Genomic DNA, 27994 nt, shown 5'->3' with positions numbered 1-27994 from the left:
TTGTGACGAGCAGGAAACGTCGTGGATTTTATTGGTTTGCAAAGGGGAAGGTTCCTATAATATCTGGACTAGTGTCACAATTCTAAACAAAAAGCCGGGAATATAAGGTAAATGTAACACATGTAATAAAGAGATATAATTTTACACAGCACATTAAAGAAACCTGGATGCTTCCCGCAGGGTGACTCCACCGGTTATATGAATTGTGTATGTGTGTGGGGGGCTTTAAAACATAATAAACTTATTTCTCCACTTGTAATTGTGTCATTGCCTGGGAGACGCTTTGGGCTGTATGGGCTGACGTTTGGATTGTCTTTAAGCAGGCTGCCCGTTCCTTGTGCCGCCCGCCAGGAAGCCAGCACAAGCTGCTGTGTGCTATGCTTCTCAGTCAACATCGGCGGTGAGAGAGAGAGAGAGAGGGAGGCAGCCGACCACACGGATGAAAAGGCGAGATGGCTTCTCGCACAACACATCGCCAACGTCCCGTCGCCTCGAACACCGTCTCTTTCCCCAGAAAGGTAATCTTCTGGACATTTCTGATCGCGTGTCTCCCACCCTGGTAAGTATTTGCCAATTGTTTTTTTTTCTGTTGTGTGTGTATTTAACATCTTGACAATATGATTAGAATTGGAAACCCCTTTATCCCCCCCCTCCTTCTCCTGCTCTCTCTAATCGGCGATTACTGCATTGGTAACATTCCTCAATCGCCACACATTACATTCCTATCAGGTGTTCCACAGTTCCCGTTGTTATGAATGGTCAGGACTGTTCACATTTAAACTTATGATTTTTTCTCTCTCTGAATATCGTAATATGTAAAGCATCTCTGTATCACATTTCAATGCACGCCTTTGGGCACAAAATTCGGGATTCCATCATCCACGTATATCCTTCAAAGGGGATCATAAGGTTTATCTGCATGGCTCCTCTCTCTATTGCTTAAAACATGGTTTGACATGGAAGGGTTTGTAGAGGATGCCAGAAAGGAGGGTTGTTCGATCCTAGCCGCCTCGCTTTCCGTGTACAGGTTTTACTGTGGTCGCCTTCACTTGCCTATTCCCCATTGCCCATGTGTGCTCTCCTATGTAGGTCACAGTTAGCTTCATACCTGCACATACATAAAGGCACCCTCTTAGTAAAGGCGGATTCAGTGCATCCTTACTCACATACTTTTGACAAATAAGCAGCAGTTGATACACACATACTTGCACCCAACGCAGTGGCACAAACATATGTGCCTACACAGACACACACACAGTACATGTAGATGCTTTGTTTGACAGCTGTTCAGCATGGAGTGCAAAGTATCCATGAATCCAGGTTACACATCCTCCACCCAAAAGTGAGGTCAGATGGAAAAGTAGAGCAAAGTTTTTTTTAAAAAAGAATGGCTCAGAGGGAATACAGGCCCTGTCAGGTTTCTAGCTTTGGAAATCTGCCATGAGGTTTGGGATTTCCAAGTTTATTGATGATAGGGTGAGGACATGAGATGAGTGAATGTTGCATCCAATTTCTCCTCATGCTTAACAGATTAAATACATCATGTGTGGCTGTCCCCAACAATTAATAGGAAAAAATGCATTTGCAAAACTAGGCAACACAACAGAGGTTTCCCTGTATTGGGGTTACAGAGGACAAGTACTAGGTTAAATTGATTTGATGGCTGAATATTATAATTGCACTTTATAGTTAGTCCACGGAGTAGGCTACAAGTAGCTCCCATCTAGCCATGCTCAGATCTCCATTACACAAACAGTGATGTAGGGATATTTGCAGTTAAAACAATTATGTAGGGATTGGTGAGAAGTACGCATGTTACTTTCCAAAATCAGTTTGCCCTTTGTGGATTGACTACAGAGCCTGACAAAAGCAGAAAAGTGGCCTTACATCACACCATTGCATTCTAGAGCATGTTGCTGATCTCTAGGCCTGGGGCCAGATAATGCATTCATTTTATTAGATGTCTTTTTTTAAAATCCCACAAAAAAAAGAAGACAAGCAATTTTCTTTGCAATTAAAGCCTTTGAATACTAGATCAACACTCAGAGCTGCCTTTCCCTCCACCACCCCATCCCTTCCTCTCCCACCACACTACACACATAATTTAGAAGTACTTTCTTTAAGTTGGGTGAGGATAAACACACATGGAAATGTTGAACAACATTACACACTGAACAGTTTTCAAAAATGAGCAAATGTTAATGTGCTGCACTGTATATTTTTACAGAAATACCGTGACATCTAATGCAATATTTTATTAGTTTCTGTGCTGCTTTTGGGCTGAAACTTACAAACTGATGACCTTAATGCTGAACCTCATTTTTAAAAAATCCTCCTTCATTTTTTGATAATTTTAAGTTGTGCCTGATTAAGCATTAACATCATGGTGCCTATCAAGAATAAAGGAAAGCTGGTCATTTTTGACATTCTAGTTAACTCAGTGACTGTGTCTATTACATAGTATTTAAAAGATTGTAAGACTATACAGTGGCACTTTTTTCTTTAGTGTGTGCTAAAGCCAGGCAATAGCTTCTACAGTAGCTAAATGAAGCTCTCTGAGTCCTCTGTCAAATTTTGTCAGGGGCAGTCTTCAATGATGTGAGTCATTGGTTGTGCAATTGTCTCTTTATTACAGGCGCAATAGTGTACTGAAGATTGACTATGGCCATTTCCAGCCTCATATAATAACTAATACCTTAAACCAATATAATTTGATGTAATAACTTAAATCAAAAGATGTGCAGGTTAGGTTGATTGGCCATGATAAATTGCCCCTTAGTGTCAGGGGGATTAGGAGGGTAAACATGTGGGGTTACAGGGATGGGACCTGGGTGGGATTGTTTGGTGCAGGCTTGATGGGCCAAATGGCCTCCTTCTGCACTATAGATTCTATGATTCCATGAAATTTACATAAAGTGATTTTAATAAGTTATGTAGTACGCTGGGTAATGACTGAAGTTTGTACTGTAACTTTACCAATATGCTTTCAATTACAAAACAAACCATGCTATAAATTATGCAAAACTACAGTTCATAGTCCATTTTTGACATGTCTCCACAGTTGACCTACAACCTTTAGTTTTGTTTACATAATGCTTTGTAGCCATGGCTCAGGAAATGGCACTTCTGCTTTGCAAGTACATTCATGTGTTAGTATGAAATAAGTTAAGCAGTCAAGTTATCCTAAAAATAAATGGGAGCATGCATATAAAAGTCAATGTTATATATTCATTGATCACTCCATATCTTAAGAGTCAACATCTTGCATGGTAATTACAAAAGCATATTCTGGAGACTTGAATTTCACACTCCAGCGCAGTACTGAGGAAGGGCACTGTCCAAGGTACTCCCTTTTGGATGAAGAATTAGACACAAATCTCACCTCCCCTTTTAGGTGGTCATAAAAGATTACATGGCACTATATCATCAGAGTTTTTCTTCGTATCCTGGTCAAAACCTATTCCTCAGCCAACATCACAATCAGATCATCTGCTCATGATCTCATTTCTGTTTGTGGGACCTTGCTGTGTGCAAACTGACTGTCACTTCTCCAACATCAAAACTGTGACCACAGTTTGCAAGTACTTCACTGGCTATAAGGTGTTCTGAGATTTCCTGAGGTTGTGAAAGACACTATGTAAAATGCAAGACTTTCTCAATTAGGCCTTCCATTCTTTCACTTGAAATTTAGTTGCTGAACTGTAAGGAATATGATTCATCCATCAAGGGTAATTAGTAATACTTTCATGTGCTGGTATGAAATAAGACAAGTGGTAAAATGATCTTAAGACGAACCGCAACATAAAAAAAAACTGAATGATAAATTAAAACAGAAAATTATGTAAATACTCAGCAGACCTGAGAAACAGGAGAGAAACAGAGTTAACATTTTAGGTCGATTACCTTTCATTAGAGAAAGTTAGAAATAGGTTAATAGGTTTTAAATAGGTCAAATGAGGGAGGGTGGAAAAAGAAGAAAAGGGAAGGATTACTGAATTGAAAAGTCAACTCTGTTTCCCCCCACAGATGTCAGCTGAGCTACTGACTTTTGCAGCATTTTCTGTTTTTATTACAAAATGGGAGGTCTGTGATAAGGCAGAAGATGGAGAACATTCAAGGACAAGTTACTTGAGACAAATGATGTTGGGGCAGAGCCGAAGAGAGCAGTAATGGGATAAACAAAGAAACAAAAGGAATAAAAACAAATTGCTGGACGAACTCAATGGGTTTGGTAGCGTCTGTGGAGAGAGAAACAGAGTTATTCACCTTTGTACGATTCTTCTGTAGGGGAACCATACGGTCTAGAAATGTGGGTGGAATTTTATGGCCTCACTCGTCCTGAAACCGTAAAATCCCACCTGAGGTCAACGGACCTTCCAATGCTCCATCCATCGCCTGCTCAGATTCCCGTGGTGGGCAGGACACTTTTCACCCCACCGCAGAAGGAAAGTCAGTCTCAAATGGACCAATTTTTTTAAGGCCGGTCCTGCAGTGGTCACATGCGCTAGAACTCAGTAATGGGTGGCTACTGGGACTGCAAGGATTTACAGGAAGAAGAGTGATGGCTGGAGACAGATACGACCCGGGCTTTTAGAACAGGAAAGGATTGGAGATCTAAGGGAGGGGGATGGGTGGGCTGGAGTGCTGGGCTTTGGAGGGCAGGCGATGAGGAACAACAGGAAGGTGACATCTTGGAAGTGCCCTGGATGTGCTCAGGGCACCCCCGGATTGATGTGTTCCCCTCCACCCCCTCCTTCATCTGCTTTTTCTATCAATGGGGAGGATTGACTGCCCACTATTCGTCAACAAGTTGAGCAATTAAAGTCTTCACTAGGCCTAGGGGCGGGTGGTCTAGTGCGCGGCCTACCCACCCTCTGTATTATGGGGAACAGATTGGGGGTGGGAGGGAGTGGAGCTGGGTGCAGCACATGACACCCTTTACATGCTCCTTGTGGAAAATACTTCGAGTGGGTTGCTGTAAAACCCAGCCCAAGAAAAATGAGATTAAAATTAACACATGCAAGGAAAAGGAAATAAAATGTAAGAAAGAGATTGTGGTTTGAAATTGTTAATCTCAATGTTAATTCAAAGGGTCGGAATGTACAAAATGAAGTGCTGCTCCTCGAGCTTACATTCAGCTTCATAGGAACCCAGCAGTAGGCCGAGGACCGAGATGTCAGTGTGAGCGCAAGGTGGAGAATTGAAACAGCCACTCACAGAAATTGGGGTTCACGTTGCAGACTGAATGGAGGGTTCCACAAAATGGTCACCCCATCTGGGACGGCACGGTAGCACAGTGGTTAACACTGCTGTTTCACAGCGCCAGGAACCCGGGTTCGATTCCCGGCTTAGGTCACTGTCCGTGTGGAGTCTGCATATCTCCCTGTGTCTGCGTGGGTTTCCTCCGGGTGCTCTGGTTTCCTCCCACATTCTGAAAGACGGGCTGGTTAGGTGCATTGACCCAAACAGGAGCCGGAGTGTGGCGACTAGGGGAATTTCACAGTGACTTCATGGTAGTGTTAATGTAAGCCTTACATGTGACTAATAAATAAACTTTATTTTACTTTATTTGGCCTCCCACAGAGCAGAACAGAGCAGACCGTGATGTCAGCAGTGAATATGGTGTGAACATTTGAAAGCAGTACACTTAAATTGCTGTTTCAAGTGGAAGGAGTATTTGGAAGCTTGAAAGATGAGGAGAGAGGAGGTAAAAGTGCAGGTGTTATATCTCGTATAACTACCTGTGGAATAGTGGATCACACTGCGGCACTGCTGCCTCACAGCGCCAGAGACCCAGGTTCAATTCTAGCCTTGGGTGACTGTCTGTGTGGAGTTTGCATATTCTCCCCGTGTCTGCGTGAGTTTCCTCCGGGTGCTCCAGTTTCCTCCCACACTCCAAACATGTGCAGGTTGGGTTGATTAGCCATGCTAAATTGACCCTAGTGTCAGGGGATTAGCAGGGTAAATATATAGGTTTGCGGAAATGGGGCCTGGGTGGGATTGTGGTTGATGCAGACTCGATGGGCCAAATGGCCTCCTTCTGCGCTGTAGGGATTCTATAAATCTCATGCGCTTGCAAGGAAAGGTGTTTTGGGAAAGGGATAGGCTGTTGGGGGTTATTAAGGAGTGGGCCAGAGCATCGCAGATGGTCTTTTGGAATATCGAAAGGGAAGGGGAGGGAAAGATGTGTTTGGCAGCATCAGACTGGAGGTGGCAGAAATGGTGGAGGATCATCCATTAAATACAGAGGCTGGTGGGGTGCAAGGTGAGGACAAAGTGAATCCTATCATCTCTCTGGGAGGGAGGGACAGGGTTGAAAGCAGAAGTGCGGAAATGGGACAGACACAGTCAAGGATCCAGTCATCCATGATCGGTGGGTGTGCGGGGGAGTTGGGGGGGTGGGGGGGAGGTGGGTGGGAGGTGCGGGGAACAGTTGGGGAAAAAGTATATATCAGAAGCACTGATGTGGAATGTTGCATCTAGAGAAAAGATGTAATGAAAATGGAGAGACTGGGAGAATGGAATGGAGTCCTTACCGAACCGGTCAGAAAATGTGGACAAGTTAGCTGTGGAAAATTTGTGGGTTTATGGTGAATATTTGCTGATAGCCTCTCTCCTGAAATGGAAAAAGAGAAGTTGAAGAGGGGAAGAGAACAAGGAATCTTCCACATATCCTACAAAAAGACAGACATAGCCATGAATCAGTCGTGGCAAGACCTTTTATTTGGAGAAAGTGAGATGAGCTGAATGAGAAGTTGTTCAAGGAGAGAACATGTATAACCTCCAGAGGATGGGGGGAGGGTGGATGGAAACTGGTTGGACCATCCAAGGGAAAATGGAGAGCCTTCAGACTGCTCTGATGGGGATGGAGGTGTAGAGATGTCGGCAGCCCATCATGAAAAGGAGACAGAGAGGGCCATGAAATTAAAGAATGTTAAAGTAACAAAGGGCATTAGAAGAGTCACAGATCTAGGTGGGGAAAGACTGGACAAGGGGAGAAGGAAAAATAGAGTCAAGATTTGAAGGAATCAGCACATTGGGGCAGCAGCAGGATAAAACAAGAGGTCTAACAGGACTGTCCAATTTGTAAATATGGGATGAAGGTAGAAGCAAGCAGTTCAATGTTGGGGTCTATGAGGTTTAAAAAGAATATCAATGTTATTTCATCATTGAGTATTCCATATCATAAATTCATCTTTTTTAGATTAATTAAATTAATTATTGTGTGTATTATTTTCCTGTTGCCTTCTGAATATCGAATGAAGTAATCCTTCTCAGGAGCTTTCTCACCATCAGCTGTTTGCCTTCTCACATATCCTTATTATTTCTCTCTCTCTTCTGGCTGCCCTAATACATCGTGTGAAACAGCAGATGTAATGTGAAAATTGTGGGCAGGAAATCTGACATAACTGGCTTGTGGCAATAAATTTCCCAAAAAAGAATATCTCTTTCCTGTGGTATCTCACTATTGATTGGTGACTCCTTTCTTTGTATTTTTTGATCTCTTTATTTTCCAAGTTCTGGCAAAAATGAAGATGAAGACTATGAAGATTTGATACTTAACAAAACATGGGTATTGACTCCAAAAGTTTATGAAAGCGATGTTACTCTTATTTTAAACAATTTATTGGAAGGGTATGACAATAAACTCAGGCCTGATATAGGAGGTACGTGCACTTGAGGCTCTATTTATATATTTTTTCACTTTTAAATTAATCTTCCATTTATTTTCAAAATTTCATTTGTGTGACTCTAAATGAGAGATCTCATCCTGATAACTTGCTATGTTTCATTGCAGTGAAGCCAACAATAATTGGTACTGACATGTATATAAATAGCATTGGTCCAGTGAATGCTATCAATATGGTAAGTGATACCAATATCAGTCTTCACTTTTGTATTATTAAAGCTGTAATTCTAATATGTGCAATTCTGATTGATTTGGAACTTTGAGTCTTGAATAATTTTTTGGTTATTAGAACATAAGAAATAGGAGCTGGAGCAGGCCATTCAGCATCTCAAGCCTGACTTAACATTTGATAAAATCAGGCTGGTCTGATTTTGACTTCAACTCCACTTTCCTGCCTCCCCCTCCCTCCGTCCCTCTGTACCATCCTCCATAATCCTTGACACTTTCATAGATTACCTGATGTAGGAGCAGTGCTCCTGTTGGACTTTAGCCTGGTGTTGTGAGACTTCTTACTGTGCCCACTCGAGTCCAACACCGGCATCTCCACATCATTCGTAGATTTAAAAAGCTCAGCCCGGGCTATATTCAATGATGTGGAGATGCCGGCGTTGGACTGGGGTAAGCACAGTAAGAAGTCTCACAACACCAGGTTAAAGTCCAACAGGTTTATTTGGTAGCAAATACCAAGCTTATGGTATTTGCTACCAAATAAACCTGTTGGACTTTAACCTGGTGTTGTGAGACTTCTTACTATATTCAATGAGCCAGCTCCCACTGCTCCCTGGGGAAGAGCATTGCAAAGATTAACCACTCTCAGAGGGAAAAAAAATTCTCCCCATCTCCGTCTTAAATAAAAGATCCCTTGTTCTGATTCTGAAACTGTCTGTCCTCGTTTTAGATTCTTCCAGGAGGGGAAGCATCTTCTCAGCATCTAAGCTATCGACCTCCCACACATGAGGAGGCACTGGCTTGTGGTATTGTCACTGGATGAGTAATCCAGAGATCAGGAAGGGTAATGCTCTGGGGATCCACTGCTGTCACGTGTTTCCAATTGTTCGCACCCTCCACTATCCGATAACCTGCGGCAGGGGCATGCCGTCGATGGGTCCGGATGGTCCTGTTGGCGGCGGCCGGAAAATCCTACCCTTTGTGTCCTCCTCACAACTTGCTTTCCTTCCTATCCTCGGGAAATTTGGTGACTGTGGTCAAACTCCACAAAAATATTTTGATAGACTAATGTTTCACATGCTAGAGGTACTGGTAGCAGTAAGCCTGGCTAAAGTTGATCATTCTTTAAATTCAATCATGGGATGATTGGAAGGGGAGGGGGAGGGGCAGGCAGGAAAGTGGAGTTGAAGTCAAAATCAGATCAGCCTGATTTTATCAAATGGTAAGTCAGGCTTGAGAAGCTGAATGGCCTGCTACAGCTCCTATTTTTTATGTTCTAATGACTAAAACATTATTCAATCATGGTGTTTTATGGCAAGGATGGTATTTATTGTCCATACCTAATTGCCCTTGAATCACTGCAGTCCATGTGGTGTAGGTGCACCCACAGTATTGTTAGGTAAGGGGTTTCAGGATTTTCACCCCGTGACAACGAAGGAATGGCAACACAGTTCCAAAGGAGGATGTTATGTGATCTGGAAGGGAACCTGTGCGTGCTGATATTCCTGTGTGCCCACAGCCTTGTTCTTCTAGGGAACAGCGTTTGTAGGTTTGGAACAAGTTGTCAAAGGAGCTCTGGTGAGTTTCTGCAGTGCATCTTGTAGATGGCATGTCTGGCAGATATGGTACGCATGTTGTTGAGGGAATAAATGGCAGATGGATTGCCAATCAAGTGGACTGCTCTAGATGGTGTCAGACTTCTTGTGTATTGGAGCTACAGGCGTTCAGTGGGGAGTATTCTATCACACTTCCTACTTACGCCTTGAAGAGGGTGAAAAGATTTTGGGAGTTGGTGATATAATCCAAAAGAACAGTTGGTAAAGGGTAGAACTGGAATCCGTTCTAACACACTTTTATAAGATTTATTTAAAGGCTGACATGACAAATGTAGATCTCCTCACCCAACTACCACAACTTTAGTGTGAGCTTTGTTAATTGTTATGAACGCCCAGGTGAATCCCAGTAATTGTCCACCATCAGCATAGAATGAATATAACTAAAATACAATTAACAATCAAAAGGTAAGCTACTCACCACAAAATACCCAGACTTTAACCTAATCTTGTATCCACAGAGTGTTTATGTGGCAGGACCATTTTATATCTAAGCACGCCAGACATTTTACCTTTTTGACATCAGTGCAGAAAAGCTTATCGTGCATGGGTAATTCAAGATTCCTTGAATGTTCAAGTTACTCAGGAAAGCTAACTTTCATGTTTCCCAGCTGGCAAATCAATTTTCATGATTTATTTTCTACTTTTGATTTTCTTTGCACTCCTGTGTGCCATACCGAGATAAATCTATTGGCATATTTGAGACATGTGTCCAGAAATTTGGATTTGCAGCACCTATATTTCAGGCTCTACCGGTCCTAAGGCCAAATAAGGCAGGCAGGAAGTGTTCACACCTTCTGACCAGAAAAACGCCATCACGCTTATTTGAAAATTACATTGTACTGATGGTAGAGTCACACGCCAGCAACATTTAAAGGCGATTTCTGGAGGTGTGGAAAACTTCTTTCCCCTATCATCCAAATGAAAGAATGAACTATTCAGAAGTCAGTTGCTGGAACATTATAAATTAATAACATCAGTCATCAAATTGAGCAGGAGAGGCTGTGCCAGTCATGAGTTGATCAACTTCCTTTTGGAACATACAATCAGCATGGAGATACAGCCTTTTGTGTGGATGTTAAATTTGGGATTTGACAGAGATGTTTTAGCTGCTGGAGGGAGAGGCTGTCTTTTGCTCTGACTCGCTCTCTCTACAGCATTCCATCTAAGCTTTGAAACCTATTTTCCTGAGTTAAATGTGTGTCTACATTACTACATCAGACAGAAATTCTCCATCAAAAACCACTGGATCTCTACAACAGTGTTTCATAAAGAAAACTGACATACTAAACGTGGCTTGAAACCAACTGTTCCTGCTGTAGAATCAATCAGTGAACCTTTATTGACTTTGCTTTTTCTTAATCTGCATTTAAACTTGGTCAAGTTTAACATCTGACATTCTGTAAAACTGTATTAATTCTGCGTGCCTTGGATTTGAGTGTGTGTTTGCGTGTGTTAGTTGGAAGCAGGACATATTTAACATTTTTAATATTTTTGCGTGGGTGTGTTTCAGCACAATATAACTAATCCTTCCATGTTGAATGGACTCAGTTAAGTGCACACTGAATTGACAATCCAGTATCCTTTTAAAAATCAGAACCTCTGTTATAACCAAATGGGGAGAGGGAAAAGATGAAAAAGTCTATCCCTCCTCCCTTGGTCATGGGGTTATTATCAGTGCAGACTCGATGGGCCAAATGGCCTCCTTTTGCACTGTAGAGATTCTATGATTCTAAGATCTGGGGACCCGTGTTCAAATCCTGCCACAGCAGATGGTGAAATTTGAATTCAAGTTAAAAGTCTAATCAGGAAGGAAATCGGCCATCCTTACCTGGTCTATCCTATATGGACGGCACGGTGGCACAGTGGCCCTGCTGCCTCACAGCTCCAGGGACTCAGGTTCAATTCTGGCCTTGGGTGACTGTCTGCGTGCACATTTGTACGTTCTCCCCGATTTCCTTTGGGTGCTCCAGTTTCCTCCCAGAGCCCAAAGATGTGCAGTTTAGGTGGATTGATCATGTCAAATTGCCCCTTAGTGTCCTAAAATGTGTAGGTTAGATGGATTAGCCATGGAAAATGTGTGAGGTTACAGAGATAGTAAGATACTCTCTGTCAGAGAGTTGGTGCAGACTTGATAAGTGACAGTTTACTAAGGCGGCACAGTGGTTAGCGCTGCTGCCTAACAGCACCAGGGACCTGGATTCAATTCCGGCCTTGGGTCACTGTCTGTGTGGAGTTTGCATAATCCTCCATGCTCATCCTCAACACGATGCCCCACAAGGTTGTGTTCTCAGCCCCCTACTATACTCCTTATAAACCTATGACTGTGCGGCCAAAGTCCCCTCCAATTCGATTTTCAAGTTTGCTGACGACACCACCGTAGTGGGTCGGATTTGAAACAATGACGAGACAGAGTACAGGAATGAGATAGAGAATCTGGTGAACTGGTTCGGCGACAATAATCTCTCCCTCAGTGTCAACAAAATGAAGGAGATTGTCATCCACTTCATGAAGCGTAAAGGAGAACATGCCCTTGTCTACATCAACGGGGACAAAGTAGAAAGGGTCAGACAGCTTCAAGTTTTTAGGTGTCCAGATCACCAACAACCTGTCCTGGATCCCCCCCATGCCAACATTATAATTAAGAAAGTCCACCAACGCCTCTACTTTCTCAGAAGACTAAGAAAATTTGGCGTGTCAGCTACGACTCTCATCAACTTTTACAGGTGCACCATAGAAAACATTCTTTCTGGTTGCATCACAGCTTGGTATGGCTCCTGCTCCGTCCAAGACCGTGAGAAAGTACAAAAGGTCGTGAGTGTAGCCCAATCCATCACGCAAACCAGCCTCCCATCCATTGACTCTGTCTGCACTTCCCGCTGCCTCGGCAAAGCAGCCAGAATAATTAAGGACCCCACACAGCCCAGACATTCTCTCTTCCACCTTCTTCCGTCGGGAAAAAGATAAAAAAGTCTGAGGTCACGTACCAACCGACTCAAGAACAGCTTCTTCCCTGCTGCTGTCAGACTTTTGAATGGACCTACCTTGCATTAAGTTGATCTTTCTGTACACCCTAGCTATGACTGTAACATTACATTCAGCACTCTCTCGTTTCCTTCTCTATGAACGGTATGCTTTGTCTGTATAGCACGCAAGAAACAATACTTTTCACTGTATGTTAATACATGTGACTATAATAAATCAAATCAAATCAAATGTTCTCCCCGCATCTGCGTGGGTTTCCTCGGGGTACTCTGGTTCCTCCCACATTCCAAAGATGTGTGGGTTAGGTTGGTTGGCCATGATAAATTGTCCCTTCGTGTCAGGGGGTCTAAGAGGCGTCACGGGGAAAGGACCTGGGTGGGATTGTTGTTGGTGCAGGCTTGAAGGGCCAACTGGTCTCCTTCTTCACTGTAGGTTCTATGATTCTTCAGAACAGCAATTCACTGTATAAAGCATTTTGAGATATTCTGATGTGGAAGTTGTATTTCTTTATAATTGATGCATAATGGCTTCCTTGTTGAGATATTACCTTATTACAGTTTACCAGAATCAAATCTGCACTTGATAACTAGGAAACAAAATTGGCATAATTAATGGCACGGAGATACAGCAGAATACAGAATTGCACAGATGAGGATGGTTCAGTGATTCAGAACTGATGGTGCAGGAAGACTTGGTCTGATATGTAATATTAGGAGGTGGACAAGATATTTCATGTTATAAATAGGTGCTGTGTCATAGATTGCTGTGGAATGTGATAAATATAAGCGCAATCTGACTTGATAATCTGTGAAGTTGTGAGTGGGCTATGATGCACCTCACAACTATAGATATTTATCACATCACAGTCGCCCAGACACATTCAGTTTTTCTGCCACGCACTGTATTTGTTCAACCCTTAAAAGGACTCCCACATGGATTTTATTGAGACTTTGGGCACCCGACATTGTACAAATTGTGAAGCTATTAGGCAGGGAAGTGAAACATTTTGATGTACATTCTGATTATTGAACACCCTATTCAAAATGATGATATTGTATAGAATTTATTCTGTACAGGTCGATTGTCCCTTGGGAAAAATTGGCCAAGGGATGAAATGTTAAGAGATCTTTAAGGTAATGAGAGAGTAAAAATGGAGAAAAATAGTTCCACTTGTCATACACACAAGATAGTCACTAATAAACCCAACAGGGAATTCAGGAGAAAGTTTTTTTTAATCCAGGGAATGGTAAGAAATCGCAATCACGAAGAGTAGTTGAGGTGAATACAAACATAGGAATAAGAGCAGAAGTAGACCATTTGGCCCCTTTGGGCTTGCACTGCCTTTTCACAAGGTGATGACTGATCTGTTTGTGTTCCAAATTCCACCTAAGCATCTACTCCCTGATAACCTTTGATTCCCTTGCCTAACAAGCATCTATCTATCTCTGCCTTAAAAATATTCAAAACCCCCACTTCTGCCACCTTCTGAGCCAGAGGCTGGAATTTTACCGTTCCGCCCACCACAGGGATCGGAGCAGGTGTGGAGGGGGGCGGTGGGGGGGGGGGGGCCATGGAAAGGTCTGTTGACCTCGGGTGGGACTTTACGGTTTTGGGATGAACGAGGCTGTAAAATCCCACCTGGAGAGTTTCAAAGTCGCACAACTCTCTGGTAGAGAAAAATTCTCCTCATCTCTATCCTGAAAGGGCAACCCCTAATTTTAAAAAAGTGTCCCCTAATCCTCGGCTTACCAGCATAGTATATTTAAAGGGTCGATTTAGCTCACTTGACTGGATGGGTTGTTAATGCCACAGAGCAACACCAACAGTGTGGGTTCAATTCCTGTGATTACAGGTTATTCATGAAGGTCCTGCTTTCTCAACCTTGCCCCTCGACTGAGGTGTGACGATCTCAGGTTAAATCACCACCAGTCAGCTCTTCTCCCACCCCTCAAAGGGAAAAGCAGCCAATGATCATCTGGGACTGTGGTGACTTTACCTTTACCTTACATTTAAGGGCTAATGAAATAAATATGAGAAGGAGAAAGGAATAGAGAGTAATGCAGGTAGTTAGGTAAAGAAGGGTGAGAGGAGGCCAATGTGGAGCATAAACACTGGTCCAGGCCGTTTGGGTCAAATGGACTGAATCAATGAATAAGGATGTTGAGCCTCATTTCAAATTATAATTATGGTTTTATGTATAATATTTACACATTTTGTTATCTATTTATAGGAATTATGCAGTTGATTTGAATTTTGGTTGCTGTCACTGTTAGCATTAGCTTGAAATGCAGATGCATTCACTTACCTTGATCACCCAATTGAGGTCATTACACTTCTTTCAGCACTGCTGCCACGTCCTGAGGGAGATGCTTTGGGCATTAACACCCTTGCCACCTGATCCCATTCCTTTCAGAGTCTCTGGAAGGCTTCCGGGCTCCCCATGGAAATAAAGCATTTCTCCTAGTCTTCACTTGTGCCAAGGCGGCATCACTAAAGTAGGGTCCGCTTTCCCAACCACAATGTGACATAGAGTTACCCAGCAGTCTGCAGTGCATTAGTGCAGTTTCCCTCATATAGGGGCAGTGTCTATAAAAAGGGAAGGTTGCCTGGAGCATGTGTTTTGTGAACCACAGAACCCACTGAAAGTATTGCAGAGAGGAGTAAAGTGCCAAATTTGCTTGGGGCCACACTGAAAGTGGGATGTGCACACGAAGGATATGGTTTGAGCAGGTTGCAAAACGTAACACCCCCCCCCCCCCCACCCCCCCCCCCCCCCCTCCCCTCACTCAAAATACAGCGCTATCCAATTACTAGCCCATTCAGTCTTTCATAAAGTACTTCAGAGCACTTACAAAAGTTCTGCTGTCGTTTAGTTACTGGCTGGATTCCCATCTGCAACCCTCCACAAAGTCAGGCCTGTACAGAAGAGGAAGGCATTTTTGGGTGGTGAGTGTTGCAGCTGCCTCAAAGTTTTAAGCTGGATTTTCCTTCCCTGCTGTTTGCAGGACAGCCTCTCATGTAATAGCATGCTGTTGGGCCAAATGGCCTACCTTTGCGCATAATCTCATGCAATCCCACACTTGCAGATTATAAATGATATTGCAGGTGGAGTGCAGGTTTTTGCTCTTGCGCACCTCACACCCCAGCACTGCCATCATGTGGACCATGAGGGTTGGCTCCTAAGGGCAGCAGTAACAGTTCTGAAATCTTCTATTTGAGGTAGAAAGCACTGTAGCTGTGTCCTTCCCCCGATCTTGTACCAGCATACCTTCTTTTGTGGGCCTTGGTTTTTGCTGAGGCTCAAAGGTCTAATTTGCTCAGCAATTAGTCTTTTATGTTCCTTTTTCAATGCCGGACTATCTCACCTGGTGCTGTTATGTTGGTCCTTGTTGCAGAACCCAGTGAATTCTTCGGGTTCTTGCTGTGCACCACAAAAGGATTTCAAAATGGAAGGCCTTAGTTGACCAACATTAATGAATTTTTGAGGCATTAACAGAGTTTAAAGTTTATTTATTAGTGTCACAAGTAGGCTTACGTTAACACAGCAATGAAGTTACTGTGGAAATCCCCTAGTCATCACACTCCAGCTCCTGTTCGGGTACACTGAGAGAGAATTTTGCATGGCCACTGCACCTAACCAGCAGGTCTTAACAGAGAGAGAAGTCTTTGGTAATGCTGTGGATGTAATTCATCTGGATTTTCAAAAGGCCCCTGATAAGGTGCAGAGAGTGTAAATAAAAGGTAGTTATCCAGAGTGCCAGAAGTTAGGAAGTGGTGCTCCATAAGGATCAGTGCTGGGACCACCGCTCTTCAAAATTTACATTAACGATTTGGACTTTGGAATCAAAAACAATTTCTAAATTTGCAGATGATACCAGACTGTGAGGAATAGTCAATACTAAGGAGGTTTGCAACAAATTACAGGAGGGTGTGAGTAAATTTGCAGAATGGGCAAATGATTGGCAAATGAAGTTCAGCACAGATAAATATGAGGTAGTTATATTGTGATAGGAAGAACAGGGAGGTCACTAATTACTTGGAAGCCTCAAGTCTCAGTGGGTTTGAGGAACAATGGGATCCTGGGGTACAAATATACTAATCACCAAAGGTTGTGCTACATGTTAGTTAGCAAGTCCATGCAAATGCAAACCAAGAACTCAATTTTATTTCTAGAGAGATAGATTTGAAAAACAGGGAAATCATCCTCAAAGTGTTGAACCTTGGTTATATCACATCTCAAGTTCTGCGTGCAGGTCTGGCTGCCATATTATTAAAATGATATATGGGCACTAGAGATGAAGAGCAGTGATTTACAAGGCTGATACCAGAACTGCCTGAGTATTCATATCAGGGAAGGATTGACAGGCTGGGTCTGTTCTCTCTTGATAAAGTAAGGTTGAGGGCTGATCTAATCAAGGTTCTTAAAATTATGAAACATTCTGACAGAATGGGGACAACTCAGGGATAGGTGTGTAGGCAATGGCTAGCCATCTATTTTATTATATGTTCCTCCCCATCTGCCACATCTTCATACATGTTGACAGGGGGACTGTAAAACTCTCCCTACTATTTCAGCAATTCTAGACACAATCTGATCCTACAGATTCCGACTCATTTCACTGAAGATCTGGTGGACTGAATCAGCTCGGCCCATGAGACATCAATTTTTAAGCAGGCTTTTAAAATCCTAATTGGATTTGACAATAGTAGATAAAGTTCATGTCAATATATAACCACTTCCTTGTTTCTAGCTATGTAGGAAGGGGCCAGTTCATTTAAAGTGTGCCAGCTGAATAGGTTGAATCCCAATTGTAGCTGAGATGGGTCTTGAGACCTCCCTCTTCTTATTAAAGTGTGACGCCATCCTCGGACCACCGGGAGGCTGCGTAGAGTTCAATGCATTAACTTAAATTTCTGATTGATCTGCAGTTAAACTGACTAGTGGCTTCCTGCTGATCCCACTTATTTTTATTTAAAGAAATGTATTTACACATTTCATACTTGTCTTATTAACATAGTCTGCAAAATATTTACCCTGAGTGAATTTTTGAAATTATACACATGTAGGATGCCTTCCAAGATTTCATTTCCAGAAATAAATTATCCCATCCACTTGTTGAATCATAAACGTATTTAGTATTTCAAAATTGCGTACAATTTTCTTGGATAAATGTAAATTTCTCAGGGGATAAATATAGATGTAATGCTCATGGCAGCGGATGGATGTTACCTTCATTATTGAAATAATTTGTGATTGCTCTGCTCCCTGTTCTGTGCCTCTGCCATGTGTGATGATCATTAAAGCTGATCTGTTCTTAAATTATTTTACAAGTGCGAAGGGTATTTACTAACTCCCGTCGTAATTTATGAACGAGCTCCCGGCTCTCCCCAGAGGTGACTGACCATCTATCTCTTGAAAATACTTTGTGTAGCAATGACTCAATTCACGCGGCCTTCGCAGCCTCATTTCTTTCAGAATGAGTCAGGAGTTTCTCCATGAATCAAAAACATGAGAGAAGTATGTCATATGACAAAGCCTCCACTGCCTGTTATAGGGAGAGAAATCTCTCTGTTTTATTTCAATTCAGTAAAGCAGGTCATAGGGTCCCCCATCCTTCCATTAATGCCTCGACCTAACAGACTTTAAGACAGAAGTGGTCCTGACACATTTATCGCACCCAGATATATCACTCGTGTGAGATAAGTGCAGAAGCATCACTACTTTAAATATTAATGTACATTGTATCAATTCAATATAATACTGTCCTAAAAGGTTAATTTGTTTGATGTTATTAAGGCGTTTTAGCTCAGCTTTTATTTGGATGCAAAGCTGAATATGCAGCTTTTCTTTGATGTTAGGTAGAAATGTTTCAACGTCAAAAATGACAGTCATTAAATCTTACGGTAGGAATTTTGCCCCCCCCCCGCCGCCGCCCCCGGCGTGTTTCTCGGTGGCGCACTGTTGGATCACCCATTGCATCCAGCCCCTACAACTGGGAAACCTGCGACGGGGGGGTCGCATTGGTGAGACCGGGAGATCCGTTCGCCGGCCAATGGCTTGCAAATCCTGCCCATATTAACCATTGGACTAAATGTTAAGGGTTGATTTTGAACTTTGCACCGAGGCATAACATTCCTGATTGGCCGCCGGTTATATTTTCTTTGTCATTAGCAGCAGGATGCAAACTTGTGCCCTTTCACGGGATGTAAAGTATCTTTCTTCACTGAACGGTTAAAACATAGATGGCAGTTTTAACTAATGGATCATGTCTCCCTTTGCGTGATTACTTAATTGTTAAAATTGTTGGAGGCAGGTACTTCATGTCTTATAATTTGAGAATCAATATCTATAAATATATGGCATCACAGTTACGTTTGCAGCTAATTTTGTCCATACATTACCGATTCTATAATTGCTCATGACTCACGCTATAGAAATGAAGGAAGATTTGCAAAGCTGCTGCTGGTCTATAAATCTGGCTTTAACAGAGCGAATGTCTATAGAGTAAGTTCAAGAATGCTAAATGCCTTGAATCCAACTTAAAGGAGCTCAGTATGAAAGCAGCTTAGTGAGAAGACTAGCACTATGTTTACTTAAATAAATAGATTGTTACTGACCCTGTAGAACCAGATAATTCTCACTATGTGTGCTGGGTCAACAGACTTATCATTTGAACTAAAGCAAAATACTGTTGATGCTCTATACAGTATTTTACAAAGGGGCATGTCTGGTGAGCTATCCTCTTAAGGGGATCCTACTCCCACTGCCCAGATTTCATGGGTGGTGGGAGAGACCTGCACCCAATGTGTAGGCTGATAGGTTCATCCCTGTGGCCCAGTAAAAAGTTGGTAGGGTGTCGGTATGCCTCCTTCCTGGGTTCACAATACCAACTGGAGGAAACCCCTTACACTTTTCCCTCTGAACTCTACCCTCCCCTCCTCGGTCTGTCCAACATGCACCCCTCCACCACCCCCCTACCACACCCCCCCCCCCCCTTCCCGCCTCCTCACCTCACCTGGCTGCAGTACAGGCAGTGCCCACTACCTCTGGTGGTACTTGTAGTACTGTAGAACTTACTACATCTGATTGGTCTATGATCCTACAATGTGGGACTTCCTCCTGAAGAGAGGCAGAAGTCCTGCCTCATAACAACTCATGGACCCTTGCCTGAAAAATTAAAGTGGGGGGAGTCAGTCAACCAGAGGTGAGCTTGCCTCTGACATTTACACTGGGAAGCGGGGAACCTATCATTAGTTTTTAATCCACTCCAGTGTTTCAGACTTTCTGTTCTGAATTAATTGACAGTTGAGGTAACTCCATGGCTTTAACATTATGGGAAAGATAATAATGTTTTAGAAGCTTTGTGTATAGTACTGAAACTTTGTCCCTGAATACAAAGATTGATTACTTCACACATATTTGATCTCTTCAACAGGAGTATACCATTGACATATTTTTTGCACAAACATGGTATGACAGACGTCTCAAATTTAACAGCACTATGAAGGTTCTCAGACTCAACAGCAACATGGTTGGCAAAATATGGATACCGGATACGTTCTTTAGAAATTCCAAGAAGGCTGATGCCCATTGGATAACAACTCCAAACAGAATGCTGAGGATATGGAATGATGGAAGAATATTATACACACTCAGGTAATTTGAGTTAACTTATCAATATTTTTGCTAAAAGAAATATGAAAAAAAATTAACTTTGTTTCCAGACCAACTGAATGCACTTTTTAAGAGTTGTAGAACAAACTCAATCATTTCATTTGCTTATTTTTTTAATGCCAGTAAATTTTCATTTTGTTGTAATTATTCCCATGGAGAAGATAGAGAATAGGCTTTGATTCAATTCAAGATTATTTGTTTTGAACATGACCTGTGAAATTGAGATTTATTTTTATTAGTGACTGTGTAGAATAAGTCTCCTGCTCATTGCACTGCTGAGCAGAATCCAGCAGTGAGTGGCACATTCATACAGAACAGGGATGCCACAGATTGAAACACAAAATAATGATGATCACGGCCAAGGTGGCATCAAGGACACTGCGATTGGTTTCAGAGTTCCTGGGTTAGAGAGAGAAAAGAATCATCCAGGGATCCTGCTCCTGAGCATTGCCCACGCCAAAGTGCATGGATATTGACTGAGGGCAGGACCAGGTTTAGCTGTGAACAGCTCACTGGCATTGACAGTCAAGGCTGGCTAATGAACACTGGCAAGGTGCTGCGTAGTTGCTATGTGAAGCTTAAACCTTTGCTGCATCCTCCCTACGATGAACAATCTTTGTAAAAATCTAATAATCCTGGTTCGCAAAACTTAATCATGACCCCACATTAACTGAGAAATACAAAAAAAAATCTGATTATCTTAGCTTTGAATTTCCTCAAGTTTGTCACTGTTCACCGTCTTAACTGCAGTGTACGTGTTGGAAGCCCTATTTACATGCATAAACAGGGTCCCATCACACTTTCACTCCGAAGAAATCATTGGCACAGAATATTCTGGAACACGGCATCATTAGTTAGACTTTGTACCTTACTGTTTAACTTGTAAAAAAAAAGTATGTTGCTGGAAATGTGAAGCCAACGGGGTACTTGGGACACAGGAATGTACGAACTCAGCCTCTTGAGTCTGCTCTGCCATTCAATAAGATCACGGCTGATCTGGTTGTAACCTCAACTCCACATTCCTGCCTATTTTTGACAACCTTTCACCCCATTACTTGTCTTGAAATGATCTAGTTCTGCTTTAAAAGTTTTCAAACACTCTGCTTCAACTGCCATTTTCACAGTAACATCTATGCAGTGCTAATGTAAGTCTACTTATGACACTAATAGATAAACTTTAAACTTTTTAGGAATGAAGTTCCAAATACTCACCAACCTCTCAGAGCAAAATATTCTCCTCGTCTCTGTCTGAAATAAGCAACCCCTTATTTTAAAACAGTGACCCCTAGTTCTAGATTCTCCCACAAGAGTAAACATCCTCTCCATTTTCACCCTGTCAAAAGCACTCAGGATTTTAAAGGTTTCAATCAGGCTGACTCTTAACCTTCTAAATTCCAGCCTAGCCTGTCCAAGCTTTCCTCATAAGACAACTCACTCATTCCAGGTATTAAAACAGAAAATGCTGGATAAACGCAACAAGTCTGGCAGAATCTGTGTAGAGAGAAACACAATTAACGTTTTGAATCCACATGATCCTTGTACAGAATAGTTGGATGAAGTCCATCAGAACCCAGGGATTTGTCAGCCTGCGGCTCCGACAGTTTGCTCAATACCACTTCCCTGGTGACGGCAATTTTCCTGAGTTCCCTCCTCCATTCAGTTCCTGATTTACAGCTATTTCTGGGATATTACTTGTATTCTCCATAGTGAAGACTTCAATACATCTGCCATCTCCTTATTTTCCATTATTAATTCCCAGACTCATTTCTTATCGGGCGAACACTCACTTTGCTCACTCTTATTTAAATATCTATAGAAACTCTTACCACCCATATTTATATTTTTAGCCTGCTTTCCCTTATACTCTAATTTTTCCCTCCTTACTAATCGTTTTGTCATTTTTTTGCTGTCCTTTACATCCCATCCAATTTTCTGACCTGCCAATCACCTCTGCGCAATTATATGCTTTTTCTTTAAATTTTTAACTTTTTTAGTTAGCCGCGGACAGTGGCTTCTACCCTCTCATTGCTTTCTGAAATATCCCTTTAATTGTCTACCACTGCATCTCTAGTGACCTAATTTGCCGGTTCACTTTCACTAGCTCTGCTTTCATCTCCTTTATTTAAGCTTAAAATACTAGTCTCGAATCCACTCGTCTCTCCCTCAAACTGAATGTAAAATTAAATCTTGGTGAAAAATAAGATTAACAGAATATCTCCTTAACCAGTGTGATTTAAACATTGTGAAAGAAACCTAGGAATGTACGAGAGGGGAATAGGCTGAATTACAATCAAATCCAGTACAGAAAGTGAAATGAAAAGGGGGAAGGAAAGATAGTATTAAGATTCAGAAGAGTAGGAAAAAATAATTTTAACTTTGAAAGCTTTGTATCTCAAAGAAGAATTTATTGAGTGTAGGAATGGGACTCAACAGCTTAAGTTGTTCCGTTTTGGGGCCAGAAAGGTTGATTGGCATTATATTTCTGTTAGAACATCATTAAAATGGTATTTGTGGTTCTAAATATGCATTCTGACTTTCTGCAGTGAGTTCAGTGTAAGTTTAATTTTCAAAATCTAGTAAATTCCTGAAAGAAAATTGGGAGATGGAGGGTAAGTGGCCATTTTTGCAAACCTAATGACAGAACACCACAAATTGTCCAGCACCATGTGATGATTTGCAATTCATGAGGTATTTCTTCCTGGTCACAAGCTGCTAGATCATTTACACATGAAGAATGATGAGTGCTATTAAGCCTGCTGTTATTTTGGCAGCAAATTCTGGGCCATTATATCTGTTCTCTCTTGCTCAGCTAATCATAAAGCACCATTCAATAATGAAGCCATAATGAAGTGATATTGAGAGTTATGGGCTTTAACATGCTTTAGTTGGTTAGGTGATAGCGTATTCACTCACAGCCTAACCAAGACCACAGCAAATTCCAACAAACAACGATGGATATTTTTGCAGAAGGTTTAGATATTTCGACTAGTAGTTTGAATTATTCAAATCTATAACTTCAACAGGGCACTTCATTTATGATAATGACTATTAATAAAGATTAATGAATGTGATATATTATTTTGCTGCTGGTAATAAATCAATGTTTAGGTAGTAACAGTCATGCTACAAAAGTGTGAGACAAGGACCATCTCCAACAAAAGGGAATCCAGTCAAGTCCCCTTGACATTCAAAGGCATTTCCCTTGCTGAATCAACATTATCATCATCCTGGGGGTTATCATTGACCAGAAACTGAACTGGACTAGCCATATTTATACCATGGCAACAAGAGCAGGTCAGATGCTGGAATTTTGTGGAGAGTAACTCACCTCCTGACTCCCCAGAGCTTGTCCACCATCTACATGGCACAAGCCAGGAGTGTGAAGGAAGACTCTCCACTTGCCTGGATGTGTGCAGCTCCAACAACTCTCAAGAAACTTGACACCATCCAGGACAAAACAGCCTGCTTGATTAGCGCTCCATCCACCACTTTCAACATCCACTCCCTTCACCAGTGACGCACAGTGGCAGCAGTGTACTATGTACAAAATGCACCACAGCAACTCACCAAGGCTCCTTCCACAGTACCTTCTCAACCCATGACCTCTACCACCTCAAAGGACAAGGGCAACAAATGCATGGGAATACCACCAACTGCAAGTTCCTCTGCAGGTTACGTACCATCATGACTTGGAGCTATATTGCTGTTACTTCATTGCCATTAGGTCAAAATCCTAAAACTCTCCCGAGCAGCACTGGGTGTACCTATACATGATCAGCAGCAGTTCAGGAAGGTGATTCATTCTCATCTTCTCAAGGGCAATTAGAGATGGGCAGCAAATGCTGATCTTGCCAGTGAAATGATGTCCTGTGAAAAAATATTTGTGAAAAGATTATCTTTCCCTTAATTCTAGAGCATTCCGGTTATATTTAAAAGCTAAGAAATTTATCACATTAGACATGCAGCATATTAAAGTATTTCAATGGTGATCTAGCCAACTGGCAGATACTGTCTTATTTCCTTTAAGGGAAAATCTCAGGAAATAAAATTAGTTATATCAGCAAGATTTATCTTTGATATTCTGATACAATTCCAACATTATGATTGATTGCTAAAGATATCATGAAGTATAAGATTTAAATTTCTCCTTGTCGAAATAAAATTTGAGTACGAGTTGTGTGCAACATTCCCACCATTTGGGTTTTGCATAATAATATCACCTTACTTTGTATTGTGGAATCTACCATCTCTTGTGTACCTTATGAAGCATCCCAAGTTAACTATTTGGTTGGAATTCTCCGGCTGTTCACCCTGGCGGGATTCTCCAGTCCCGCTGGCAGCGCACCCCTACTGGTGGGTGCGTCAGTGCGCATTCCCATTGACAGCACTGGGACCAGAGAATCCCGCTGCTAGCAAACAACTGTCACCTCACGCTGGCGAGAAACACATGTCTGGGAGGCCAGAGAATCTCGCCGTTTATGTCCTCTGTGTCTTAAATGTGCAACACATGCCCATATCTTTGATTCATACCTGACTCAGAATTTTACGTGTCATATGTAGGTGAATACATTTCTTTTCAATGAGAGTCTTTCTGTCGTAACGAGATTGCCCTCTCAATTACTTTGATGCATACAATGACCTTTTACTACTTATAGGTTGACAATTGACGCTGAGTGCCAGCTTCAACTGCATAACTTCCCAATGGATGAGCATTCATGTCCTTTGGCATTCTCAAGCTGTACGTATAAGTTTACAATATATAATTTAACTTCACACTTATAAAGTGGCACTGTCATCTGCTAAAATTGTGGAATGCTTGAAAGAGTATTTTGTCACAAAGAAAGCTGTAAAAGATTGACTTCAGAATTTTAGTGCATAGCAACATTTTCTGAGCTAATTTAAAGCGCACATTGTAGCAAATATAGTAGAAATGAAAGTGTTAATCTGTGGGATTTGTCAATAACTAACAGTTCAACGTTTCATTTAATCATAGAATCCCTACAGTGCAGAAGGAGGCCATTCGGCCCATCGAGTCTGCACCGACCACAATCCCATCCAGGCCCTATTCCCATAACTCCACATATTTAACCTGCTAATCCCTCTGATGCTCGAGTCAATTTAGCATGGCCAATCAACCTAACCCGCACATCTTTGGACTGTGGGAGGAAACCGGAGCACCCGGAGGAAACCCATTCAAACACAGGGAGAATGTGCAAACTCCACACAGACAGTGACTCGAGGCCGGAATTGAATGCGGGTCCCTGGTGCTGTGAGGCAGCAGTGCTAACCACTGTGCCACCGTGCTGCCCATTAATGCAATGGAAACTCCCAGTTGTTCTTTATTGGTGATATCCATGCTCATCTCGAGATGCTCCTAGTTTTGAACCTGCCCGCACCTGGGATCAACAATGCAGATGAGGGTTATGGCAGGAGGATGGTGGGGCTGTGGGGAGGCGGCGGGGCGGGGGGCGGGGGGGCAGATTTGTTACTTGCTCATGCCTTCTAATTGTTTTACTGGCCTGTCTTCAGGCACAAGAAGGTTAACCACACCAGAGGCATGGAGGCACAATTTAAATTGCGGCTCATGTCTTGATGATATTTCAGGGATGTGCATGTTATTTTAATTGCGTGCCTTTCACAGTTTCCCAGCTTCAGCATTGCTGACAGAGCAAGTATGTAAGGCCCCATTCTTTTTTTGGAGTTACTGTTCCTTGTGGGCCATGAGGATAACATGGTCCTTTCACACCCACGGCTTCTCTCCTCCACTGATCAACTTGCCAACCTCACCAAATTCCTTTTTATCTTACCTTATGTAGACGTGATGCCCTCAACCAGTTTTGACTCTTGCCCAGCAGTGGTGACATCATGCTTTGGTCCTTGCATGCCTATTCTCCTCCCAAGTTAAAATAGACCCTGTAACAGATTGTTCCCATGTACATGAAGTGATGGCACCAGAACCCAACAGGTTTGATTCTCCGACCTCACCCACAGCTGTCATTCAATGGTCCCGCTGCAGTGAAAGCAGATTAGGCTGAGTGCCAAATTACTTTTTCCTGCTGGCAGCAGCGGCATGGTGTGAATGCCCAGAGAATTCCGGCAAATAACTTATTCCATTTAGTAGCTTTGCATTTGTAATACTAAATAGCTTTGCTCCACAAACACATGATACTGGTAACAGCAAAGATTTGTTTCGTAATCATGTTTCATCACCAACACCTAAGTATTGCGGCTACTAAAGCAGTTCAGTGATTGTGCTTGCAACATATTAGTTTGTTTCCTGCCTTTGCAAAGCTTTTTCTCCACAAAAAGGCACATGTTAGACGTGTGACAGCATGCTCTCCACTTCCCTAGGTGGATGTAGTTGCAAACAAAATTTGAATTCCTGACACTATCCAGAATAAAGCCGTCTACTTGATCAGCACTCATCCATTAACCTAAATTTCGAACCCCCCTCCACCACTGGGGTCCCATGTCTCTGATACGCACTATCTGTTGGATAAAGTAACTCACCAAGGACCCTTCTGCAGCACCTTGCAAACTGACAACCTATATCAACTAGGAAAAGGGCAGCGGGTCCATGAATACAGCTTTACTTCCAAGTTCCCTCCCAATTCACACACCATCCTAAATTGGACCTATATCACCATTCCTCATTATTGCTGAAGGAAAATCATAGAGCTCACTCCTTGATGGCACTATGTAAGGATGTTCACCAAATGGACTGCACTGGTCCAAAGAAGAAGGTCCATCTTCACCTTCTCAACTAGGAATGGGTAATAAATGCTGGACTTATCAGCAACACGCACATTCCAAGAATTAATTTAAAATAAAATAATCTTTATGAATATATATATCTGGTTGTATATTTATAATTACCCATTGTAATACATTGCTGACATTCATTAGGCAGAAGGGCAGTGGGGAGTTTAATGGCACTTGTGAATTGCAATAGACAAGGGTAGAATAGTATTGTTGCTGGAATGGATAAATATTCTGAAATTTTGCTCAATTGAATATTAATGAATGTTTACGCAGAATGAAACAATACCGTTCAGGCACAAAGCAAATGAACTAAGGTTCAAGATAGAGAAGCCAAGTTTAGGACATAGGCCAGGTGGAGGGTCTTAATGAAACAAATTAGATGTTTGTTTTAGTTGTTGCCACCATGGGAGGATTTTGGCAGAACTCATGCTAAAAATACTGCTATTAAGTTAAATATAGTTCTCAAGGGGTTTCATTCACAAAACATTAGAGAAAAGGAACAGAAATTTGAATCCAGGTGAACTAGAATCCAGGTGAACTTGCACTAGAAAATTGAAGTTCTTTCAGATACCCCAGTGAATATCTGTACTTTCAGCCTTTGCAGTGACCTATATGTTTGAGCCCAGCATACTGATAATACATTCTGGGGAGGGGGAGCTTGTTAGGTTCATAGAAAGGCTAAAGGTGTATACAACAGTTAAGAAGATTAAGGAGATATACCTGCAACTTTACTTTAAATTAACTTGTAAGAGTCGGTGACAAGAGTGCACAGGTTCATGCTGGTAGAAGTTAAATTCACACCTGATATCAGGAAGTTCTTCACACCAAGAATGATCAATCTTCAGATCGAGAAGTGGAGGCAAAAAAAAACTTCAAAGTCTTTTAAGAAAGAATTAGAAGAAGCAATCATAGGACTGCAGTGTCTTTCTAAATGGATTACTCACTGTGGGCTGAATGGCATTACTTATCCATAATTACATTTTGATCTTATGATTGAAACTCTCCTCTGATTATTTGCTTCTGGATATTGGATAGATGGGTTAGTGCTGATGGTAGGGTGATGTACTTGGCTTGTGGAAATTGCAGATTTGGCCATCTTTT

General features: G+C 42.0%; 1 protein-coding gene across 2 annotated transcripts in view; it reads left to right on the top strand.

The window, feature by feature from the left end:
* The first annotated feature begins 339 nt into the window (after nt 1-339).
* gabrg2 (gamma-aminobutyric acid type A receptor subunit gamma2) overlaps nt 340-27994 on the top strand; it is a 127575-nt gene continuing 99920 nt past the window's right edge. For both annotated transcript variants that reach the window (XM_078231573.1, XM_078231574.1), the window contains exons 1-5: nt 340-559; nt 7519-7667; nt 7799-7866; nt 19893-20113; nt 24787-24869. In XM_078231573.1, the coding sequence (XP_078087699.1) occupies nt 453-559; nt 7519-7667; nt 7799-7866; nt 19893-20113; nt 24787-24869 (628 nt within the window). In that variant the 5' untranslated portion in view covers nt 340-452. The remainder of the gene's footprint in view (nt 560-7518; nt 7668-7798; nt 7867-19892; nt 20114-24786; nt 24870-27994) is intronic.

The sequence above is a fragment of the Mustelus asterias genome, chromosome 16, assembly GCF_964213995.1.
Source record: "Mustelus asterias chromosome 16, sMusAst1.hap1.1, whole genome shotgun sequence".
In the NCBI taxonomy this organism is placed as follows: Eukaryota; Metazoa; Chordata; class Chondrichthyes; order Carcharhiniformes; family Triakidae; genus Mustelus; species Mustelus asterias.
Note: the sequence above shows the minus strand (reverse complement) of the source record. Positions and strands in the feature narration are given on the sequence as shown.